The following is a 22,072-nucleotide window of genomic DNA, read 5'->3' on the forward strand; positions in this document are numbered from 1 at the left end:
CGACTGACATCCTGAAGACTTCATGGGAGTCATGCAATGGCCTAGTACCTTTTTAGTAAAACTATAGTCTGTGCTACCCAAAGATTACAGCAATTGTGGGCCAAAGCACTTACTCCTCACCTGCGGCATAGAAGTGAGTACCCAGGTGACTGAGCTGCACTAAGTGACCAAAATTAAGAGGAAGAGGAAGCAGAGTCATGGCCAAGAGCATTTTCTTTTTGAGAAGGGGTAATAAACTGGCTGGATATATGAGCCAACTGAGAACAAGTCAAAGGATCAGTGAGTCCAGTCATGAACATGAAAATACACTAAAGTTTTTGGGGATCTCAATGATGCAAATCTGACTATAGAAGCAGCTTTCACACTTCTTTTAAGGCCAATGATGTAGCTACAGACCTTTTTTAATGACCCCCAGATGTTTAGGCTTGAGCTGTCATAAGCTTTCATGATGACCTAATGTAGTCAGAAGGGCTTAAATGTTTTTAAGCTTACGTCTTGCACATGCTGGTGAAATAAAACAACTAGTTCCTCTCCTTTCTAAAGGCTTGGTCTTACAAAGATTAATCCTTACAGGAGAAAGAGAGATATCCTCCTTGTTTCTCATGTTGAACAGGCAACGATGGAATAAAGGTGGAGAATGACATTGCAAGGAAGTTGCCTACATCTTTACAATAAAAATAAGCACATAGAAACTTCAAAATAGACAGCATGTAACCTGCCCGCCTAGCTAAGGCCAGGGATACAAGGAATGCTGCTTTCAAGCACTCTCCACAGGTTCATGTAGCGAAATCTTTTGCCTCTTGTCCTGGTGTCAGGTCTGACTTGTCCCATTTACTGGTTAGGCCCAAGTATAGGCAAAAGCTGAGGCAGTAACTGAGGTGTCTCCAAGGGTCCATAGAAGAGGATGCCATGATCAGTCAATCACTGATTTGAGGTACCTCTACAGCCTGATATCTAACGTGAGCAGAAACAGCAACCACTGACAAGACACAAATGAAAACCTATGGGGTTGTGGCCATATCAAAACAAAGGACCTTGAATTACAAGGTCTTTATTTGTAAAACAAACCATAATAGTATCCTTGAAGATTTGTGGATCGGGAACTGAAAGTCTGCAGCTTTCAAGACCAGTGATACCAAAAAGTTTCCCTTCCAAATGAAGTGATGGACTGATGTTACTGTCTACATTCAGAAAGGAGTCAGCCGTAAGTAGCAATTAGGGGAAGCGAAAATGATGATGGGCCTCCATCCTCCTGAGCCCTTGAGATGATGAACAACCAGGTGCAAAAGCTCCTGAGTTAGCCTATGCTTCCTCTATGACTCCTTTTACCACCACTTATCTTCCCTTTTTATCAAAAGCTAAAAAATTTCCAGCAGTTCCTTGTGTATGAAAAATCTGGCTGGCTCTGACATCAATAGAAGGACTGTCTCCAGAAAGGCAACTAATAACTGTTCCAGTGTTTGAACCATCCAGAACTTCTACCTTCTCTGCTTGAAGAAAAAGTTGAGCATGGAATCCTAAGGGACACAGGATAGGAAACAGCATCAGCATAAAGCCTCCTAGCTGGGGTAACAGAAGACCTATAAGACTGTCTGCTCCTGGAATAAGAGGATACATGACACCTATAAAAGTCTCTGTGATTCCTGAGAGTCACCAGGTGACCTCAAGGTGGTTCCCCTAGTGGTGGCATCTATTCTCTCATCAATCTCCCTGGCAGTTGGGTGGAAAAGAGGTTATAGTCCATAACATCAGCTTTACAACCCAGTAGCTCTTTGCTCTGTACAAATGTTTACCATCCTTATAATTTCTTCTAGTCAAAATCACAATAATGCAGTTATTGCACTGAAAACAAATTGCAGTAAACCACTTAATATCCTTACGGGAAGTAAACTTTCATACAGCAGCAATAATGTAAAGTGCTGCAGGGTTGTGGAGGTGGTCCTCATTAACTCAATACCATGGTGGTTGGAAGCAAATCTTTTAATGCTTTGGGTATGATTAATTCCAGCCACACTCTTAGACAAACTGTGTCCTCTCAATTTGTCAAGGAAGCTAATAACCCATACTTATTCCCTTGATTGATGGAAAGCCAAATATTTGACCTTTGTGACCCACACCCAGGATAACACCCCCCCCAATTAGCAGCAGATGGACAGCATAAACATAACTAACCAGAATGATCTAGTATTCAGAAGACTGAGCAGGAACCTGATATACGCTATCTGTCTTAGTGGAAATTCTGATCTAGTATCATTCCTGCTGACAATGAGGATAGTAGTCTTCAAAATGCTCAAGGATTTTAAGTGTATTTTTAACAGTATATAAAACTTAACTATAATTACTGAATTATTATTATTATTACAAAGTACTTTAATACCCAACTCAGTCACATAGAATCTTAAAGGCTTCAGAAAAAAGTCAGCAGCAGAAAACAATACAGTACAGCTGGGCCACAGGGTTCTGGAAAGAGCCTATAATCATCAAGAGGGAATCTCAGACTGAATGAGAACATGAATTTCTCACTATCCCTTGCATTAAAAAGGTCAATACAGTAAGCTGCACTTTTCTATGGAAAATAAAGATCTACTGATTTACCTGCAAATCGCCTTCTGATAAGCAAGCTTCATGGTAGACATGGCGGCATCCAAATAGGGCTAAAGTGCTATTCCCTGTAAAAAAGATAAAATTAAAATCTATTAAACTGACAAAAAATACAGAACTGTTTTGATCTGCTGAAAATATATTAAAAACATTTTATTTCTTTCAGAGATCTAATACCTTTGCAAAATATCAAAACAGTTTTGCCACAGTAACATAAGCTGAAATCGAGAAAACATCAATCATTTATATAGGTTATGTCTTAACTGCAAACTTCTTAGTTGAACCTAATAACTCTAAAGTTAAAAACTTAACTGGTGAAACATAAGAAACTAATATTAATGGGACGGAAATTATATGATTCTTCAAACACTGAATTGGGGGAAATAATGGAGAGAAAAAAATCTCAGCAAATTCAAGATGCAAAAGACACTGGGTTACATTCACAGACAGTGGTTCTTGTTGGCCAACTTACCACTCGACAAAACCTTCTTGTTACAAGCAGCGCACACAGTGTCACCTAAAAGAAAATATGGAGATCGTGAATTCTCTATACAGTACTATAAGTAAAAGACGTTATCTAAGTCCAGTAAACTTTAATATTGCATCTAAAACACCCACCAAAATCCATGCAAGACATAGATTGTTGCTAAAAACCTTAGATTATCAGACCTAATAACAGAAAAAATGGAGAGTTCAGTTTAGTATTAATCTCTTTCCTTGTAAAACACAAGAGAAGCATTGCTGAAAGTAGCAACAGACCTCAAGAGTCTATTGTTAGTGGCAGCAAAAGCCATAGTATATGGCGTGAAAACTAGAAAGGCATACAAATGGAGAAATAAAAGCACAGCAGTGGAATTAAGATGTAAAAAGGGTTACTAATGAGATGAAAAACCTTTAAGTTCTGGCAGAGGGTAGACAGGAAAGAGAATAAGGGTTTATACCAGGAGAAGGGGAAGGAGAGGGAGCCCAAAAGGTAGGTAGCTTGGGCACAGAACAACCCTCTGGGAAGAATGGAATCAGAACCTCAAAACGACAGAGGGGAAAAAGTGTTCATGATAGAACAGCGGATGAATAAAAAAAAAAAGGAACTTGTATAAAAAATCATATAAAAATAAAAATGGAAAAATTAAACTTGAATAGAAACGAAAACTTTAACAATTGGAGAGTGTATTCTGAACATCAACTGAATGAGGAAAATGCATACATACTGAAGGATGTTGATATAACAGTGGAACCAACACAAAATGTAACACCTGATGATGTTAGAAAAGCCCTAGTGAAGATGGACTGGAGAGATTAAAAGCAGAAGTCTAAGGTTCATAAGGAATGCAAAGAAAAAAGAGAGAGAGAAAAAAAATACCATGGCACAAACAATACACATGACACTACATATCTATGGATCTTATAAGGCCTTTTGACTGAGTAACCAGACAGTTAACCTGATAATCTTCACAAAAGCAGAAGGTACTGGAAAGACTCAGAGCTAGGGACATTAACAAGCCAAAACACAAGATCCAAAGTAAAGACAGTGGCAAAAGTATCAGAAGAATTTGAGATGAAAGTTGGTGTCCATTTAATAGGCCCTTTTCTGTTTACCATAGTAATGGAGAAAGTTACAAAACAGTGCAGAAAAAAAATGCCCTACAGCAAGTATATGTCTATGACCTTGGTGTTACGAGCAGAACCAGAGGAAGAATTGACAAGGGTGGAATGAAAAGGAAAGGACTTGAAAATCATAGTGAATGGAGAGGAAGCAAATGAAAAAGAACATAAGAAAAGTGGCCATGGGAATGTCACAAATGATTTTTCACGCCTTCAAAGAAGTAGTTAAGAACATTTGGAAGAGAAGGAGGAGGAGCGTCATGTTGTAGTGGACTGCAATGTTTCAAAAGAGATGGAACATTCCTGGTACCTTGGGTACACACTAGATTGTGAAGTATATGTTAAGAGGGTGTAAAAAAATAAATGAGTATCAATAGCCTTGATAAAGAGGAAAAGTTAAGTATACCTTAGTTTTACCAGACCACTGAGCCGATTAACAGCTCTCCTAGGGCTGGCCTGAAGGATTAGACTTATTTTACATGGCTAAGAACCAATTGGTTACTTAGCAATGGGACCTCCAGCTTATTGTGGAATTCGAACCACATTATAGTGAGAAATGAATTTCTCTAACTCTTCATCAGTCGGCCGGGGAATTGAACTCCGGCCCATCGAGTGACAGTCCGCAGCTCTACTGACTCACTTGATAAAGAGGAGGTAGAAATGGCTAGACCACTGATAAGTAACACTAGTAGGCATCATAAACTTTAGATGCATGTATAAGGCCTGCACTACTCTATGCAGCATGGCTGCTGGCAAAGAAAATGGAGTATATGTTGAAGTGTGAGCCAGTGTGTGGTAGGAGGATCATATAAAAAAAATGGAATTTTGGAGAGAAACAATGTACAGCAACTTAGAAATATACTGTGATCTCAAAATCTCAGGTGGTTTAAACACATGACAATAAAGGAATGAGCAACAGTAATTCAGAAATACTAGTAATGGATGTACCAAGACAAAAACCAGTTAGGAAGCACAGAAAATCATGGAAGAGGGACACAAATTAAGATACAAACACCATGGAAGATTAGCCCTTCCAGCACAGCAAGGGTGGTGGGAAAAAATCACCCCCATACAGCACGGTTAAGAAAATCTCAAAGAATGTCAACAGTAGCCCATTTGCCTGGTATATGGCTAGGTTTTGGTCCTAATTAACCTCTCGGACATATGAGTCACAGTCGGGGTGAAAGGGCTACGCTGAAAGTGCTCAACACAGAAACTAGTGGAGAGAATTCATTTTACATTGAATTTCACAAGGGAAAATTCTGACTTACATGTTGATAATGATAATGTTAAGAGCAAGGGTCAAACAGAGAACTTTTAAAGACCAATACAGTATAGTAAGTAATGATTGTGATTAAAACTTATACATTGTTTTAAAAATAGAGAGACTTGGTTGCATTCACTTCACACCAAAGAGTTGTCAACTCCATCTACAGAGTCTTACCGTAAACAGGTAAAGCAGCATTCTGTATTGAGACCTGCTTAGCGAGGAGGTTACTGCCATCCTCTGCTAAAATAGTCTGACATCCAGTTCTTAGTTGTATCTGTAAAGGAAAAAAGCGTTGAGTTAATTTAACACGTCATACATATAAAAATCATTATTTGCTGACTTTCCTAACTAATTTTTATAAAGTTGTTCAACAAGAGCACCAAGTCCCATTTGAAGACTTACATGGGACCTTCCCAAAAGAACTTTGTCTTAAATAACAAGCGAAAATTGGAGAAAGGTTAATTTAAAGCAAATGCAGCACCTGTGAAGAAATTAAAGGGAATCAGACTCAAGGGAAGCAGTAATGGACCTCTGTACTATCTGTAGTAAACCACGTACAGCATACTATAGGTGAATAAAAATTGGAGGGTTGTTTGTAGAGCTGACAACACTGTCTTCAAAGAAAAACTGAGATTAAGAGAAACTTGCAAATCCTTATAAACCACATGCAAGTGACAACATATTCATATGTGCCACAAACCAACAGATTGAGTGAATATTCTATGCTTCACGATATGGGAATGTCAAAAAGAAGAGATTGCTTACATAACTTTGAGTTTGAATTTTCGAAAATCAAATAATTGGTGTCACTACTGTGAAACATCTTTGGTTTATTTTAAAATTCTGTCTAAATTCCACCCAAGAAATTAAGGATAGCAAAGTACAGCAATCCCACAAAAATTTCCCAGAGTATGCTCTGTGTGGCATGTGTCTTTCAGTCCCTTTTGCCCCTTCTTACCTAGCTGTCCAACTTCTTTCACTTCAACTTCTTTCAATTTTTACCCCTCCCTGAAAAACAACTCCCCTGGGCAAGACCAGGGTAGCCAATCCACTCACCTGGAGATCATAATCATGTAAAATCCTAACCAGTGCGTCTCTGAGTCCGGGAATTTCCAAACCGTTGGGTATCCGTCTGATAATCATGATGGGGTCAATGTGTGTCCCGATGTTGTTCAAAAGCTCTCGAATGTATTCTGCAATGAGAATTTCAATGGTCTTTAATCTTGGGAGTCTGTTAACATCTTAACATAGTAAACAATGATAGAATGTAGTAATTACGACTTACTATTTTCTAGGTCATTAGAAAACCAGTTTTATGTACATACAGTATTCATTTATTTTCTCACTAACCTGAACAAACACAAATGTAAAGTTTTGGAAATTTTAGTGGTGAAAACTGTGGGTCAAACCTTTACCCACTTACCAGGCTTGTCTAAGGAGTGCTCAATTAGGCGATTCCACAAATCAGCATCATCGTGTTCTTTGCAAAGTCTTATGGCCCAGTGAATATCTTGTTCCTCTTCCAATATGAGCCTCAGCGATTCCACGCTGTTACCCATCCGACCTGTCATCACAGAAGAAAAATTTAAGTCATTTACTGCAATAAGAATTCTCCAACTAGAGAATGCATTTGATATACAGTATATTTAGATCTATTTTTCTTCAAATATATAACATGTCAATCACATGATAATCTTTTACCCATAAATAGCTGTATATCCATCATAATTCTTATCAGTTCCAAAACTGTTATGAGGAAAAAACCTTTGTCTTACATAGGAAATGTTCTAACAGTAAATTGCAGAAATACAGTACTAATCATAGAGGGAAGTATATTTTCATACAGCATGTAGGGTACTTACACATTTCCTACGTACTTGTGTAAAAGCTTTAAAACGGATATTTTTTTGTACACACCAGTACCTTAACTAACCCTGAAAAGATTACTACTGTATTGTCTAGTAAAAATGAAGGCAAAACAATAGACTGGAGCAGAACATGGGACACATAAAAGCTGTAACTCACTCAAGAGGTGAATGGTTTCAGCCGTGAGGCAGCGAGACTGGCAAACTTCCAGTGCATGACTGAGGTCATACGCTCCTGAAGTCAGCAACATTGGCAACAGTTTGCTACGATCTTGATCGGCATACAAGGCAAGCAACTGGCCATGGAAAGGCTGACTTTCCTCCCGCTTTTGTTCATACAAGGCATCTAAATACTGTTGGGGGGTAAAAATTTCATTAGAGGCTTCTTCAAATACACAAAGAGCTATTCTCAGTAAAGCTAGTGAGGCTTCAATGTGATTTAAAAAGTATACTCTGGGCTATATTACTGCAACAAAGAACTTCCCTCTCAGTCTTCAAGTAACTCAAATAACAGGTTTTGACATAGGAAAAACCTATTTTTGGTTGGTCCTTAAGGAGTTATCTTTCCATGGTGTGCCAGTGCTCTATGGTGACCAGACTAACATTAAAGAAATATCTTTTAGCCTGATCTTGTAGCTGGGTATTGTGTTGTAACGAAGTATTGTGTCGTAATGAAAACGCTATGACGTGATAGAGTATAATGGACTCAAAGATAAGAAGGAATTTTCCCTTATCTTCACTGAAGCTGAACCCAGTTTTCCAATGTCAAAACCTGTAAGAAGTGACTATTGCACACGTGCAACTGCCATCTTGTTTTTGACCGGGCAGATAAAAGACCAGGGGCCATTACTCTCTGTTGGTCAATGTAGGATGATCCCTTCCCCAAATCCCATGCCTTTTTGTCAGGGAAGTGGGAGCGTTTTGAGGACTCAACAGCAACTACCAAAAATAGGTTTTTCCTACATCAAAACCTTTTTTATAGTGTAGTCGCTTGTTTTGTCCTCAAGAAGCTTTACAAAGAAATCGACAGGTGACAAAAGGCTTCTCTCAAAATTTTAATCCCAAAAATCCAAAGAAAAAACAAAAGCATTTCTGGTCTGAAATCAAGTTACAAGAAGCAAGAAACAAAACAAGAACTTGCTTTTTTTAGGGTGAAGTTCTATACAGGCACTCCCCGGTTATTGGCAACCTTGGTTACTGGCGATCCGGTTTTACGGCGCTTGTCTAGTGACGTCGATAGCCAGATTTTAGTCGCTGATAACCAGTTATCGGCGCTGATCGCCTCTTATCGGCAGTGCTGATCAACGGTTATCGGCACCGCTAACTGGTTGTCGGCGCCGCTAACTGTGAATCAGTGCTATTATCGTCAATTTTCGGTTAGCGGCGATCTTCGGTTGTCGTCACGCCGTCGGGAATAGAACCCCGCCGATAACCGGGGACTGCCTGTAGTGACTTACCTACATATGCTGGGTATGGTCACAGTCTTGTTGCACCTTCCCGAGCGATAGCCATCGTACCCACCCATTAGGAAGACCTCTGGTTTTCAGCTGTAGCACCTATGGGGTCAGGACTAACCATACCACCTACTGTTACACAGTGTAGTCGAATTTGCTCATGTTCATGGCAGTAATGTTTTAAGAATACTGTCTCTGATGACCACCCTGTACATTCAGAGAGTTCTTCGAAAGAGACATTTTTGAAGAAGGCCAATGACATAATTACTTTCCTAATATCATGTACCCTAGGAAAGGAGTGTGGGTTTGCCTCTTTAATGAGGGACACTAAAATTATCCTTAGCCCTTGTAGAGAGAGTGGTTTATTCATGCTAGGATGAAGGAAAATCAGACCTTCTGGGATGTTTGCCATGACCTCAAGTTAAACTTTAAGTGCTTGAACTGGGCATAATGTTTTGTCTGCTAAATTGAGTTTTCTTATAAGAATAGATTTCATTATTAAAGGATCCTCATTCTTGGCCAGGAATGATGGGCCTGGGGACAATAATAATTGATTATCAGCAGTCTGAGTGATGTATTGTCCCAGTCTAAGAGAGCCCAGTTCATAATATGGGTTCCTGATGCTAATGCAATCAGGAAGATCCCTTTTTGTATCGTGTGAGTTGTGGCTGCATTGGGTCCATTGAATTGAGGGACAGACAGAAGTCTAAGTACCTTGTTCAGGGACCAAGTAATTGGAAGTCTTTCAGGAGCAGGTCTTTGTAGAGCAAAAGACTGCAGAAGGGAAATGACAGCTTCTATACTGGAATCAATTCTGAATCCATAAAGCAAGGGTTCCGTTAATACTGCCTTGTATGCCATGATTGTTGTAACCGCAGCAAGTTTGTCTTCAAAATGGTGTACAGTACAAGAAAATTTAAAAGTGTTTCTATAGAAATCTTGACCGGGCTCTCAGTAAGGATATAATCTAACCATATCTTCCATATGGACCGGTATTGGCGGATAGATGATGTCTGTAATATTTTACTAGGTACCTGGCAATGTTGGATAAGTAGTTTTCACAGTATATAACATTTAAAAATCCAAAAATGAAGGTCTTGGCTCAGAAAGGAGGATACGTAAATGACTTTCCCCTCCTACTTTCTGGGATAGAACAGCGGACGATAGTGGAATTGATCTTTTCGCTCATTGTTGAAATAATAGGAACCAATGCCCGTTTGGCCAATTAGGGGCTATTAAGTAAGCTGTTCCTTTGAAGGTTAGGAGTTCGCTGAAAACCTTTGAAATATCGGACAATGGAGGAAAAAGATATATCATCCTCCACTTGTTCCAGTCTTGTACGATGGCATCTCTTGCTGTTGCTTGATTGTCCAAGTTCAGAGACACATATACTGGGAGTTTGTGATTCTTGTATGTGGTGAACAGGTCCATTCCGGTTGTGGAAGCAAGTTGGCAACTGTTCGAAAAGAGTGACTGTCCACATCTACCCTGTTGAGGCTGTCGATTCCCTTGATAGAGAGTCTGCTATTAAATTGAGAGACCCTGTGAGGTCAACTGCAGACAGGTGCCACTTCTTTACTTGTGCCATCCGAAGGATGGCTAGCATTATCATACTGAGAGGTGAGTGTGATCCTGATCTCTTGATGCAGGGCATTGCAGTTGTGTTGTCTAGAACCAACAGAATATGTGTCTCTTTTGGAGGTTTGAGTTTTTTGAGACAAAATGACAGCCATCAGCTCCATGAAACTGATATGACAATTCCTCAGAGCAGCTGACCACCTCCCTGCCACCTGACAGTCCTCCTATTGTTCTCCCCAACCTGTCAACGAGGCATCTGTGTGTATTGTTACTTGTACAGATGGAGGAGTCAGGGTGACCTGTTTTGCCAGGTCCAAGGCCGAAGTCTCTCCCCAACTTTTTTATTCTTTTGGTGAGATAGGTCTCACATCTTTTTTCTTGCGTGCAACAGCCAAAATCTGCTCACGTTTTTCAACTGCAATCTGAGTATTGGACCTATTGCTGATGCAAACTGCAGCAGACCCATCATACGTTCTAACTGCCATCTGGAAACCCTGGCCTGTGCCAAAAACCTTTTGAGGTTTTTCCTTTTCCTGTTCTGAGTTATGATGGGGAGAGACAACAGGCCCTGAAGCATTTACCAACACAGACGCAGCCACTGAAAATGTCTGCTAGGCGTAAGGCAGGATTTTTTCCAATTTATTATAAAACCTTTTGACTGGAGCCTGTCGATCAATACTCTTAGGTTTTTCAAGCACTCTTTTCTTGTGGACCCCCAGATTAACCAGTCGTATAGGTAAGCTATTAGTTGTATTCATTCTTTTCTGAGTTCCTGGACAACTACCGTTACTAATTTTGTGAAAATTCTTGGGGCAATCTTTAGTCCAAAAGGCATAACTTTGAACTTGTATGTAACTTCCCTTATCCAGAACCCTAGCAAGGTGGAAGAGGTTACGATACTAAGGAGGTGGGTCCTAGCACGAATTCTGACGCAGCTGTCTCATCCAAGAATCTTCTCATAAGGGCCCCAAATTGCTGAGTAGCTACATCTAAGAGGAGCTTTTTCCTTTCAAAAGGGAGTTGAAGCATTGCCCATTCCTTGATGGAATTTTTTGAAACTGGGAGGACTGTGGCAAATGGTTTCAGTTCTGTCATTGGCTCCAGTTTTCTAGTTACTACATAATTCTGAATGTCTGCCTTCACATGGTTAATTATTTTAAAAATGAAGGGACAGAAGGCTTGGGGTACTTGGTGAGCAAGTTAGGTTTTGTTCATAATGGGAGTATAGATGCATGTTCCGCTGACCTGGTAAAGGGTGTCATCTATAGCTTTCAATGCTGTATTCCCAGGTAAAAGAACTGTTTCCTTTTGAGGTGGTATCAGGCGCCATTCTGTATTAGGGAATGCTGCCCTATCTCTAAACTCCACATGTACAACTTCGATCAAGGATTTTCTCTCATTGATTAGATACTTACCTTCAAGAGAGAAAATGCACATTGAGGTGTCTTGCCAAGGATTATCAGTATCATCGGGGAGAACACTGGAGCCACTGTTGTGTTCTGATCTGAAGTTTTATAGTCCGAACTGGCCATTTTGATGGTTCCAGTTGGAATTCTAACCTTAGACCTTGTTTTGGGCAGAATTTGTTTCCATTTTCCCTTTTTGGTTGCAATGCAGTACTTTTACACTTTGGAGTATATATCACTGACCTGATTTCTTTAATTTCCTATTCGGAATCATGAAGTAGTATGTCCATTATATAATGCCATCCTGTGGCACAGGCATCTTTGATGTTACTCATAATTTCCTTACGGAATTGATCAAATGGCGCAAACTGTGTACCCCTTTTGGGGGAGCTTGCGTAATCTGACTGAGCATCGACAGCTGAACTGTCACTGCCTGTTACCCAGGGGGCAGAGGTCCTGGGTGAGTTGCTATACCCCTCCGAAAATGTAGTCATTTCAATTGGGGTTAGGTGGATCCTTGTATCCCTTTTGAGGGAAAGATCCTGTTCAGCTTCTGAAAGCTGCATTGGGGATTGAATACCTTCCGGAAGGTTTCTCCCATGGTTAGCTGAAAGTTGTGTTCCTGATCCTTCTGGGTTCAGCAAGGTCATTTCGGTAGCAATATCAACTTCATATTCTTTTGTAAGAAAATCACCTCCAAGTGAAGATTCCTCTATTTCCTCTGCAGGGTTAACCTGGGAGGCATTGGGGACTGATGTTACTGGGTTAAATATCTGCTGCCAGAGTTCTGCTGGAAAGATATAATCTTCCCCTTCCTCACCCTTGCTGAACCCTAGGACCCATCGCGACAGCTTAAAACGAGCTGTTTCATCCTTAAAACTTACTGCCAAGAGCACACTACAAATTTTGCACATATCTGGCAACCAAGCAAATTTGTCTTGTTTTTTGCAAGGGCTATGCTCATGGCAGGTGGTATGGGCCGTACCCAATGGCAAAAGGCGAACTGAGCAATTTGCTACAGAACACTTGAGCTGAGGGCCCTGCATAATGGCAGCCCCGTACTGAAAAAACCAAGTTGCTATTAGAAACTAATTAGTTTAAATTGTTTTTAATAAGGGACACTTTTGTAAATCCCTGTATCATTAGCATTCCATCTTACAGGTTAAGTTGATCACTAGTGTGTAGATGTAATACCTTTTATAAAGTATCTACGTTAACGTAGACCCTTTGAGGTTTAGGTTAATTCTGACACCGTATATGGCTGTATTACTTATACTGTTAGTCCTTTTGCAATGGTTATGTGAACTTTCAATTCTAAATTGTCATGCCATTCACACTAATCTTCTATGAACTAATTTGTTCAACTAACCCAAGCTACTGTTTTATATGGCTTAGGTTAATGCTTCTAGTATAATCAACTAAGCATAGAGGATTTCTTAGAGGGTTCTTGCTTAACCTATTCTAAGGCGCCTCTCATTCTAGGTTTATTTAAAACCTAAGGATACAAGCTATACAAAAAATAACTCTCTTATAATCTGGTTTTCTGTTTTATGTAGCCAAGACTAAACCTTTTGTCTGATACTCAGCCACGCTGTTTGTAAGCTAGCAGCAGGATAGTCCCTTAAAAAGGGATTCCTATTTAATCTGGTTAGGCTATGGCCTGTTCTAGGTTTATATCACTTGTAAGGGTATAGGCTACATATGACCTTACCAGTGTGTAGCCTTGCAGAAAGGCTACCAAGTCGTAAAAAACGATGTTATTTTTACTGACCCTAGAATATTGTTTATATGTAATCCTAGGATTATTTGTTCTTTCTTAGCCTAGTATGGGGTATTACCTAATCCAGATTTTTATAGATCACATTTAAATGTATAGGCTACATAAAACCAGCAACTTACTAATATATAAACTTATAGATAGGCTACTATTTTTGTCTAACCAAGGTTGTTGTTTATATCCAATCCTAGGTTACTTGATCTACTATATAAAACAGTAACTCTAATCTAGGATACTGCCTAATCTGGATTATTTAATTCACACTTAAGGTATGGGTTATGTAAAACACAACTGCCTTAGTATGTAGCCTTCAAGCTAGGCTACCATCTCATCCAGCACAGGTTACTATTTTCATCTAGTCCTAGACTGCATGGTCTAGGCTAATGATCTAGTCCAATAATGGGATGTTTTATAAAAGGTTATCACTTAACTTAATATAAGGTACTGCCTAGTCCTGGATTATTTTAGATCATGCTTAAGTATACAGGTTATATAAAGGGAAAAAATCTGTAGCCAGTTAATCAAATCTTAGGGTCCATGTTGTAAACCAGGCTGCTGCCTTGGGCCATAAAAGAATATGTCTTCATAGATTTTTACTTACCTTAATTTAGGTTACTACCTAATCCAGGTCATTTAAATCACCTTTAGGATACATAATCCTAGGTTATAGGCTACAAACAACATCTACTATAGTTGAATTATTCACACTGAATTTGTTAGGCTACCACCTAGGCTATTGTAGACATCGTTACCCGAAAGGATTATCTAAATTAATAATAAATCGTTCTTTAGTTAAAACTTCTAAATAGAAGGACCAATTCTTCAAATTTATTCGCTTTTCACAAATAGCACAGAGAGCGTGAGAGAGCACCGACCATGTGCTCACAAAACAAAGTCCGGTTTCTGGCTTCCATAAACAAACATCTCTTCCACAGTTTAAACTTCCTTACACAAACATCTGTTCCACAGTTTAAACTAACAATTTTTAACTGGAGCTTAAAAATAAGCACTTAACTCTCAAGTTTAGATGTTTCCATGATCCTCGTTGATGAAAAATTCGAGGAACGAAGCGATTTTTGTGAGGAGCACTAACTTGAAGTTTACACTTTACTTTGACCAGAGAGATAATGGCTCCCAGTTTTTATCTACCTGGTCAAAAACAAGATGGGGAACATGCATGCGCAATAGTCACTTCTTACAGGTTTTGACGGTGGAAAACTCTGCTCAGCTTGGCTGAAGATAAGGGAAAATGCCCTCTTACCTTTGAGTCCGTTATACTCTATCACGTGTCATAGTGTTTTCATTACGACACAATACCCGGCTACAAGACCAGGCTAAAAGATATTTCGTTGATATTAGTCTGGTCACCATGGAGTACTGGCACACCATGGAGGGGTAACTCCTTGAGGATGAAACAAGCGACTACACTATCAAAACAGCCTTTAACTGAGGAAGTAGCATTATATCTTAGCGAAACATCTTCAAAATCATAATGCTAGTTATGAACACTATAGAACACCAAAAAATCCCAGATACCAATACAGTACTTAAATCATCTATAGCGTTTCAAACGCCTTCTCTTGTATTGTTCATTGAAAGAGCAAATTTGCAAATACATTTAGGGCCCTTTACCAGAAATAAAAAATTTTCATACAAACCTTATACAAGAAGAACTGGCTGCTAGCCAAAGCCCGAACAACATTCTTGGGCTCAACGATATCAACATGCTGAATACAGATGTCCAGTGTTGAATTAATATCTAAGGACATGAGCTCCATCACGTGTTTTGACACGCAGCCATACAAGTTGTGACGGCCTATCAAGTGGAACACATCCTTGTGCTTCAATCTGAGGGAAAAATGAGAGGAAAGTATGTTAGAAAACACAAAACACCAGCTATTTCATGAGTTCATTCATGTTCAGGACAACAGCATCTCACAAGCAATACTTTTTTCTAAGAGAAGACAACCACAAGTTTGCTTTAGAAAATAACAATTTTTGAAAGTAAATTGTATTTTTCCTAACTATACAAACCCGAGGTCCTTTACATTAGGAGATACTTTCAGGCGTAGGCTGGAAAACGGCCGTTGAACTTCAACAAGGTGGTTAGGCAGTTACTGTCTGGGAGGCGGGAGCACCGCCTGCCCGGATGTAAACATTCCAATTTGCCTTTCGGCCCATGTACAGATTGAGGGGTGGCATGAGGTGGGCATAACTGTAAAGGACCTCAGGTTTGTATAGTTAGGAAAAATACAATTTACTTTCAAAAATTGTTATTTGTTCCGACACAATATACAAACCCTCGGTCCTTTACATTAGGAGACTTACTGATTGGAGGGAGGAATCTGAAAAAGTCTCTCTGAACTGACTGGAGTTCACCACCTTGTCTTCCCTTCCTGGTCGTAAGAGCGAGGAAGGGAAAAAAATCACCTCTGACAAAAGATCGGGTTGTAAGAAACGCAAAGATCTATGTCAGACTTGTGGGACCCTTTGCATGAAAGAGGGAAACGTCAGTTCATGCGAAGTAGGCTAGGAAGAAATGACGTCAGATGACAATAAGGCAAATACAAGCATTGGGTTTGTCTCAAAGTCATTTACTCTTTCCTCCCCTTGCAAGAGAAAGGAGTGGGGGTTGCTTCTATAACCTGAAAGGGAATAGAACGCGAAGCTCACGTTATGTGCTTACCTGCCTCGATCGCCCGGTCCAGCTTGTAACGGCACGTCCGCTCCTGCCCGTGGGAAGAGAGCTTAGGATAGGGAGAAGGAAAAGAGGCCAGTCACTCAACAAACATCTCCCAATCCTTACCGTACAACATAGGCGAGATGCAACCTGTCCCGTTAGGGGAGCTGGATAAGCTACACAACTTCTTGAGCAGCCACCACAGGACCCAAGGAAAAAGTGTCCAAGGACTTGTGTGCAACATCCCGGAGGTAGAAGGAAGTGAAGGTAGTCTGTCGGGACCACACACCTGCCTTCAGTACCTGTGGTACCGACATATTCTTCCGGAATGCGAAGGATGGACCAATGCTGCGGACCTCGTGAGCTCTCGGACGAAGCGTACCGGTGTCGTCTTCTCCTGCAGCAGAGTACGCTCTCCTTATTGTCTCACGAAGCCAAAAAGAGATGGTGTTCTTGGACACTTCTTTCTTGGTCGAGCCGGTGCTAACGAAGAGTCGACACTCAGGCCGGAGGTGCCGAGTCTTCTTCAGATAGCGCCGCAGCACCTTAACAGGACACAGTAGCATCTTGTCTGGATCATTATCTCTGAAGTCCTCTAGGGAGGATCGTGAAGGACTCGAACCGTCGTCAGGGACCGAAGGATTCTGAGTCTTAAACTCTGAAATCCGGGATGAAATCGAGCGTAACTGATCCCCATCCCCTTGAGTGTTTTACATCAAAGGAAAGTCCATGAAGTTCGCCAACTCTCTTCGCCGACGCCAGGGCAAGCAAGAAAACGGTCTTGAGGGTCAGATCCTGCCTGACGACTCTCTTAAAGGCTCGTAGGGTGCACGAGTCAGGCTCCTTAGAACGAGTCACATCCCACGCAGGGGGCCTGAGATCCCTGGGTGGGCAAGACCGTTCGAAGCTTCTCATGAGTAGAAATCTCGAAAGAGGGAGAGATGTCTACTCCTTTCAGCCGCAAGACTAGGCCGAGTGCGGCGCGGTAGCCTTTTACTGCTGAAATGGAGAGAAACTTCTCTCGGCGAAGGAAGACGAGGAAGTCCGCGACCTGCTGAACAGTAGCTCTGACCGGAGAGAGACCCCTTCGACGACACCAACCACAGAAGACGGACCACTTTCCCTGGTATACCGCTGCGGAGGATCTTCTGAGGTATCCTGCCATCTCTGTTGCTGCGCGGCGTGAAAAGCCTCTCGCTTGCAAGAGATGGTGGATAACCTCCAGCCGTGAAGACACAGGGAATGCACTGCCAGGTGGAACCGCTGTGCGTGAGGTTGACGCAGACCAATTGGCCTGTGGCCATTTGGGTGCCACCAGAGTCATTCTGAGATTCGGGGTGATCATCACTCGGCTGATTACCCGACGAATCAGACAGAATGGAGGAAAGGCGTGCGTGTCGAGGTTGTCCCACGGATGTTGGGCGTCCTCCGCGGCGGCCCATGGGTCCGGCACGACCGAACAGAAGACCTGAAGTTTTCTGTTGTGCGGGGTGGCGAACAGATCTATCACTGGACGCCCCCACAGGTCGAACAGCCTTTCCGCTACTTCTGATGGAGGGACCATTCGGTCCCTACCACCCGGCTCTGCCGGCTGAGCTTGTCCGCCACTACATTCCTCTTGCCTGGAATGTATCTGGCTGACAGCTCTACCGAGTGAGCTACTGCCCACTCGTGCACCTGCATTGCCAACTGATGAAGCTGATGGGACACCAGTCCCCTGCTTGTTGACATATGCCACTACCGTGGTATTGTCGCACATCAACACCACGGAGTGTCCCATCACTCGATCCTGGAACTCCTGGAGAGCCAGGAAGGCCGCCTATGAGCTCCAGAATATTGATGTGAAGGTGCTTGTCGTCTCGGTGCCACACTCCCGAAGTCAGCAACTCCTCCAGGTGTGCGCCCCATCCCTCGGTCGATCGTCCGAAAACAGAAGCATGTCGGAGGGGAGTATGCAGGGATACTCCTATTAAGAGGTTCCTGTCGTCCAACCACCAGTGGAGGTCCTTTCTCACTTCCTCGGAAAGAGGAATGAGGAAGGACTGGGGTCTCGGGACTGGGACCAGAGCTCCTTTAGTCTCCACTGGAGAGACCGCAAGTGAAGACGCCCGTGAGGAACTAGCTTTTCTAATGACGACAGGTGACCGATGACGACTTGCCATTGCCGAGCTTGTTGCTCCTGTCGAGACAGGAACAACTGTGCTGCCTCCTTGAACTTGCTGATACGAGTCCGAGGGAAAGACTTTTGCTGCCACCGTGTCTATCAGCATGCCCAGGTATTTCGTCCTCTGCTTGGGGGTGAGATCTGACTTCTCCAGATTTACCACCATCCCTAGATCCTGGCAAAACTCGAGGAGACGATCCCTGTCCTGTAGCAACTGCGGCGAGAGCTCGCCAGGACTAGCCAGTCGTCGAGATACCTCAGAAGACGTATCCCGTGCGAGTGGGCCCAAGCTGACACGAGAGAGAACACTCGTGAACACCTGGGGAGCGGTCGAGAGCCCAAACAAAGTGCCCTGAATTGGAAGACCGACTCCCGAGGGCGAAGCGGAGGTACTTGCGCGAGGGGCGGATGGATGGGTATTTGAAAATCGCATCCCTCAAGTCCACCGTAAGCATGAAGTCGTTCTCCCTGATGGAGGCCAGCACCGATCGTGCTGTTTCCATCGTGAACCGAGTCTGGCGAAGGAAACGGTTCAAAGGAGAGAGGTCTATGACTGGTCTCCATCCCCCTGATGCCTTCTCTACGAGAAAGATCCGGCTGTAAAGCCTGGAGACTGGTCCGACACGACTTCTACAGCATTCTTGCTCAGCATGGCTTGCACTTCTTGCTGTAGTGCGATGTCCTTCAACGAACCTGAAAGATAAGTTTGGAGATGGACCGGAGTGTAGGTGAGGAGGCCGAGACTCGAAGGGTAGGAGATATCCCTCCCGAAGAACATTCACTATCCAGGTCTCGGCTCCATGTCGCTGCCACGTTGCCCAATGGCTCGACAGGCACCCCCACCTTTGGCAGCTTCTGGGGGAACGCGCCCTAGCGTTTCCCCTTCTTCTTCTTACCCTTGCCCCTCTACCGGATTGGAAAGGGGGCTGAAAAGGACGGGAGTAACCCCCTTTTCGAGGAAGAAGAAGGCTGGGTGTTTCCGGGACCCCTTCAAGACTGGGACTTCTTAGGGGCCGAGGAAGGGCCAGCCTGGCCCGAAGACCTGGCTGCAGTGGAACGAGAAGACCCGGAGGTCTTAACCACTGCCTGGTGGACAAGCCGGTCGTTCTCATCGGCACGGCGTTTGTCTAACGCGCATCCACCAACTCTCTAGGGAAGAGAGAGGAGGAACCCAGCAACGGTCCATTCCGCAGAGCGTTGCCGACTCGGGACCTACAGACTTGGCAAAGCGAGAGAGAACGGCGTCTCTTCGCTTTAACACCAAGTTTGCCCACAGGTTTGCAGTCTGGTGGGCAAGGTAGGAAATAGCCCTACCTCCAGACTGGCACAGTCTCCCAAAAAGCAGAGTCCTCCCAGGTGCGATGGCGCCTGAGGAAGCGGCTACCTTCGATGCTGTGAAGGACCACAGATCGAGCCAGGAGACTGCCTGAAAGGCCGCCATGGCGGTGGCTTCCAGGGTTGCAGCTTCTTGCTGGGAGAGAGAAACATTCTCTGCCGACAATTGCTGCAACGAAGACCCGGATCCAGACGAGTCAGGTCCGGGTCAACCTGTTTAGTCAGCAACGCTCCTTCTATTGGAGAGTAAAAACGCTTCTGATGAGGTAGAGGGGAGGAAGAAGCTTCTCCGAGCGGCTCGATCGAAGGGAACTGTCTTGCCCAGACACAAGATCGTTCACCTGATCGAAAGTACCCCTCGGCAAGCGTGGACCACGGCAGCCCCACGAAGCCTTGGGTTCCTTCTTAGGACCCCAGAAGGATTCGAGGCGTGAAGGACAATCCACAGACGGCCGTGGTCCCTTCCCGAGGTCATTGTGCCGACGAATCAGCGCGATAACCTCCGAAAAAGTCCTCTGTATTTCGGGGGTGTCCGCATCCTGGGGCAGAGGACCTTCAAGTCCTTCCAGGGTGCGGTCCTCCCGAACTACTCTCCCCGCAGGAGGGAGAACCTCGGCAGACCCCTGAGGATCTTCCTGAACTACACGGGCATAGGACCTGGTCGAGCCAAGGACCGAGCCAGGAACATACCCCCATGCAGTTGAACTTTGAGGAGAACACTCCCCAGAGTTCCTCCTCTCCGACTCACGCCCTTTGGAGGAGACCGAAGGAGCGGAGGGGACAGGGGAGGAAGATCGGGCGCTCCCACTGCCCTTACTGGCAGAACCAGTAGAGGCAGCAGGCCGAGGGCGGTCACCAACCAGCGGTGATGACGGGCCCCAGGTCGGGGAGAACGTTTCATCCCAGGTGAAACGGTCTCCCGAGGAGAGTGGAGCGGCTCGCGAGAGTCGAGCCGCGCGTTCGCCTCCCCCTGAGCCAGTCTGGCGCGTGGGCGCGGCCTGGGACTGGGAGGAGTCGAACGCGGCTGGCTGGCACGAGCTTGCGCTGTCCTCTGACGCGCGCCCCAGACTTCTTCGAGGCCGAAGCCTCTCGGGAAGACTGAGCAGGGGACTTCTTCCCTGTTTCTCCATGCACTCGGCCCCTCGGGGCTGAAGCATTATCCCGGGAACCTGACCTGGCACTGGATGGAGTGCCAGCAGGAAGAAGAGGGGCACCTGCATGCCCGGCTCTTTCTCTTGTCCCACGCCCTGGTCTGTACGGCGAGAAGTGTCCACCGTAACAGACTGGGGTATCCTGGTCTCCTTGGAGACCCGGGTACTGAGCAACTCGCGAGCGAGAGTCCGACGCGTCTCGCTGGCCTTAGAAGCAGGAGGTTTCTTAGGCGCAGCGGGGAGAGTGCCGACCTTGGTCTGCACACCCTTGGTTCCCGCTGCCCTGGCCCGGAGGCTGGAACAGCGGTTCCCTGATCCGAAGATCGGGAAGAACCAACGAGAGAACCCACTGCCTTCTGTGTGGAAGGAGACAGACCCTTAGAAATCTCAGTGGAGGTTTCTTAGGGGAGAGACAGACTTCTTCTTCTTCGGCGCGAAGCCTTGGAAGAGGAAGAGGAAGAAGCAGCAGACAAAGCGGCGCGATGATGAAGACGAAGATGAAGACGACGACGACACCTTCCTAGACCTCTTCTTCTTCTTCTTCTTCTTCACCATCTGCTTCAGGAAAGCAGTCAGATCACCAATCCAGGAAAGCGAAGACGCGGACTCAGGAACAGCAGGAACAGGAACAGCGGGAGGGGCCACAACAGCAGAAGGTGCAACCCGGGCAGAGACGGCGGAGCTCGGACCAGCAATTGCCTGGGCAGCGAGCTGCGTGTCGGCCAGGAACCGGTGGGCGGGGCCAGGGATGCAGCGCCGCCCCCCGCATGCAGATCTGGTACGGGCCGCGCCAAGGTCGCTGGAAAGGGAACTGAGGCAGACGAAGGGCCGGGCTGGAGAGACAGGCGAGGAACCGTATCAAGGCCAGGCCATGTTCAGCAACGGGGCAGCAACAGTCACATACGGGTGCGATGGCGTCACCATGTAGGAGGGGCCAGTGCGGAGAATGGTGCCAGAAAGCCAGGTGGCAGGGGAACAGCGTGCTGGCCGCGGATGACGCCGGCATCTGGACAAACCGCGAAAGTGACAGTCGTGGTAGTGGCTGTTGCTGCCGTGTGTGGGTCGTGACTGGAGGGGGCCATGGGAGCCAAACCTTCCAGAGCCGAGCCAGGTAGGCCCGGGTGCAGCCAGGGTGAACTTGGTATCATCGTCTGGCTATCGAGCCCGGTACCTGAAGCAAAAGTCGGGT

General features: G+C 44.4%; 1 protein-coding gene across 5 annotated transcripts in view; it reads right to left on the bottom strand.

Annotated features, from left to right (window-relative positions):
• lt (vacuolar protein sorting-associated protein light) overlaps positions 1 to 22,072 on the bottom strand; it is a 64,685-nt gene that overhangs the window by 2,895 nt on the left and 39,718 nt on the right. For all 5 annotated transcript variants that reach the window (XM_067088963.1, XM_067088960.1, XM_067088959.1 and 2 more), the window contains 7 exons: positions 15,212 to 15,401; positions 7,499 to 7,691; positions 6,897 to 7,037; positions 6,530 to 6,666; positions 5,648 to 5,747; positions 3,074 to 3,118; positions 2,596 to 2,669 (listed from right to left, as the gene is read on the bottom strand). In XM_067088963.1, the coding sequence (XP_066945064.1) occupies positions 2,596 to 2,669; positions 3,074 to 3,118; positions 5,648 to 5,747; positions 6,530 to 6,666; positions 6,897 to 7,037; positions 7,499 to 7,691; positions 15,212 to 15,401 (880 nt within the window). The remainder of the gene's footprint in view (positions 1 to 2,595; positions 2,670 to 3,073; positions 3,119 to 5,647; positions 5,748 to 6,529; positions 6,667 to 6,896; positions 7,038 to 7,498; positions 7,692 to 15,211; positions 15,402 to 22,072) is intronic.

This window comes from Macrobrachium rosenbergii, chromosome 45 (assembly GCF_040412425.1).
Source record: "Macrobrachium rosenbergii isolate ZJJX-2024 chromosome 45, ASM4041242v1, whole genome shotgun sequence".
Classification (NCBI taxonomy): domain Eukaryota; kingdom Metazoa; phylum Arthropoda; class Malacostraca; order Decapoda; family Palaemonidae; genus Macrobrachium; species Macrobrachium rosenbergii.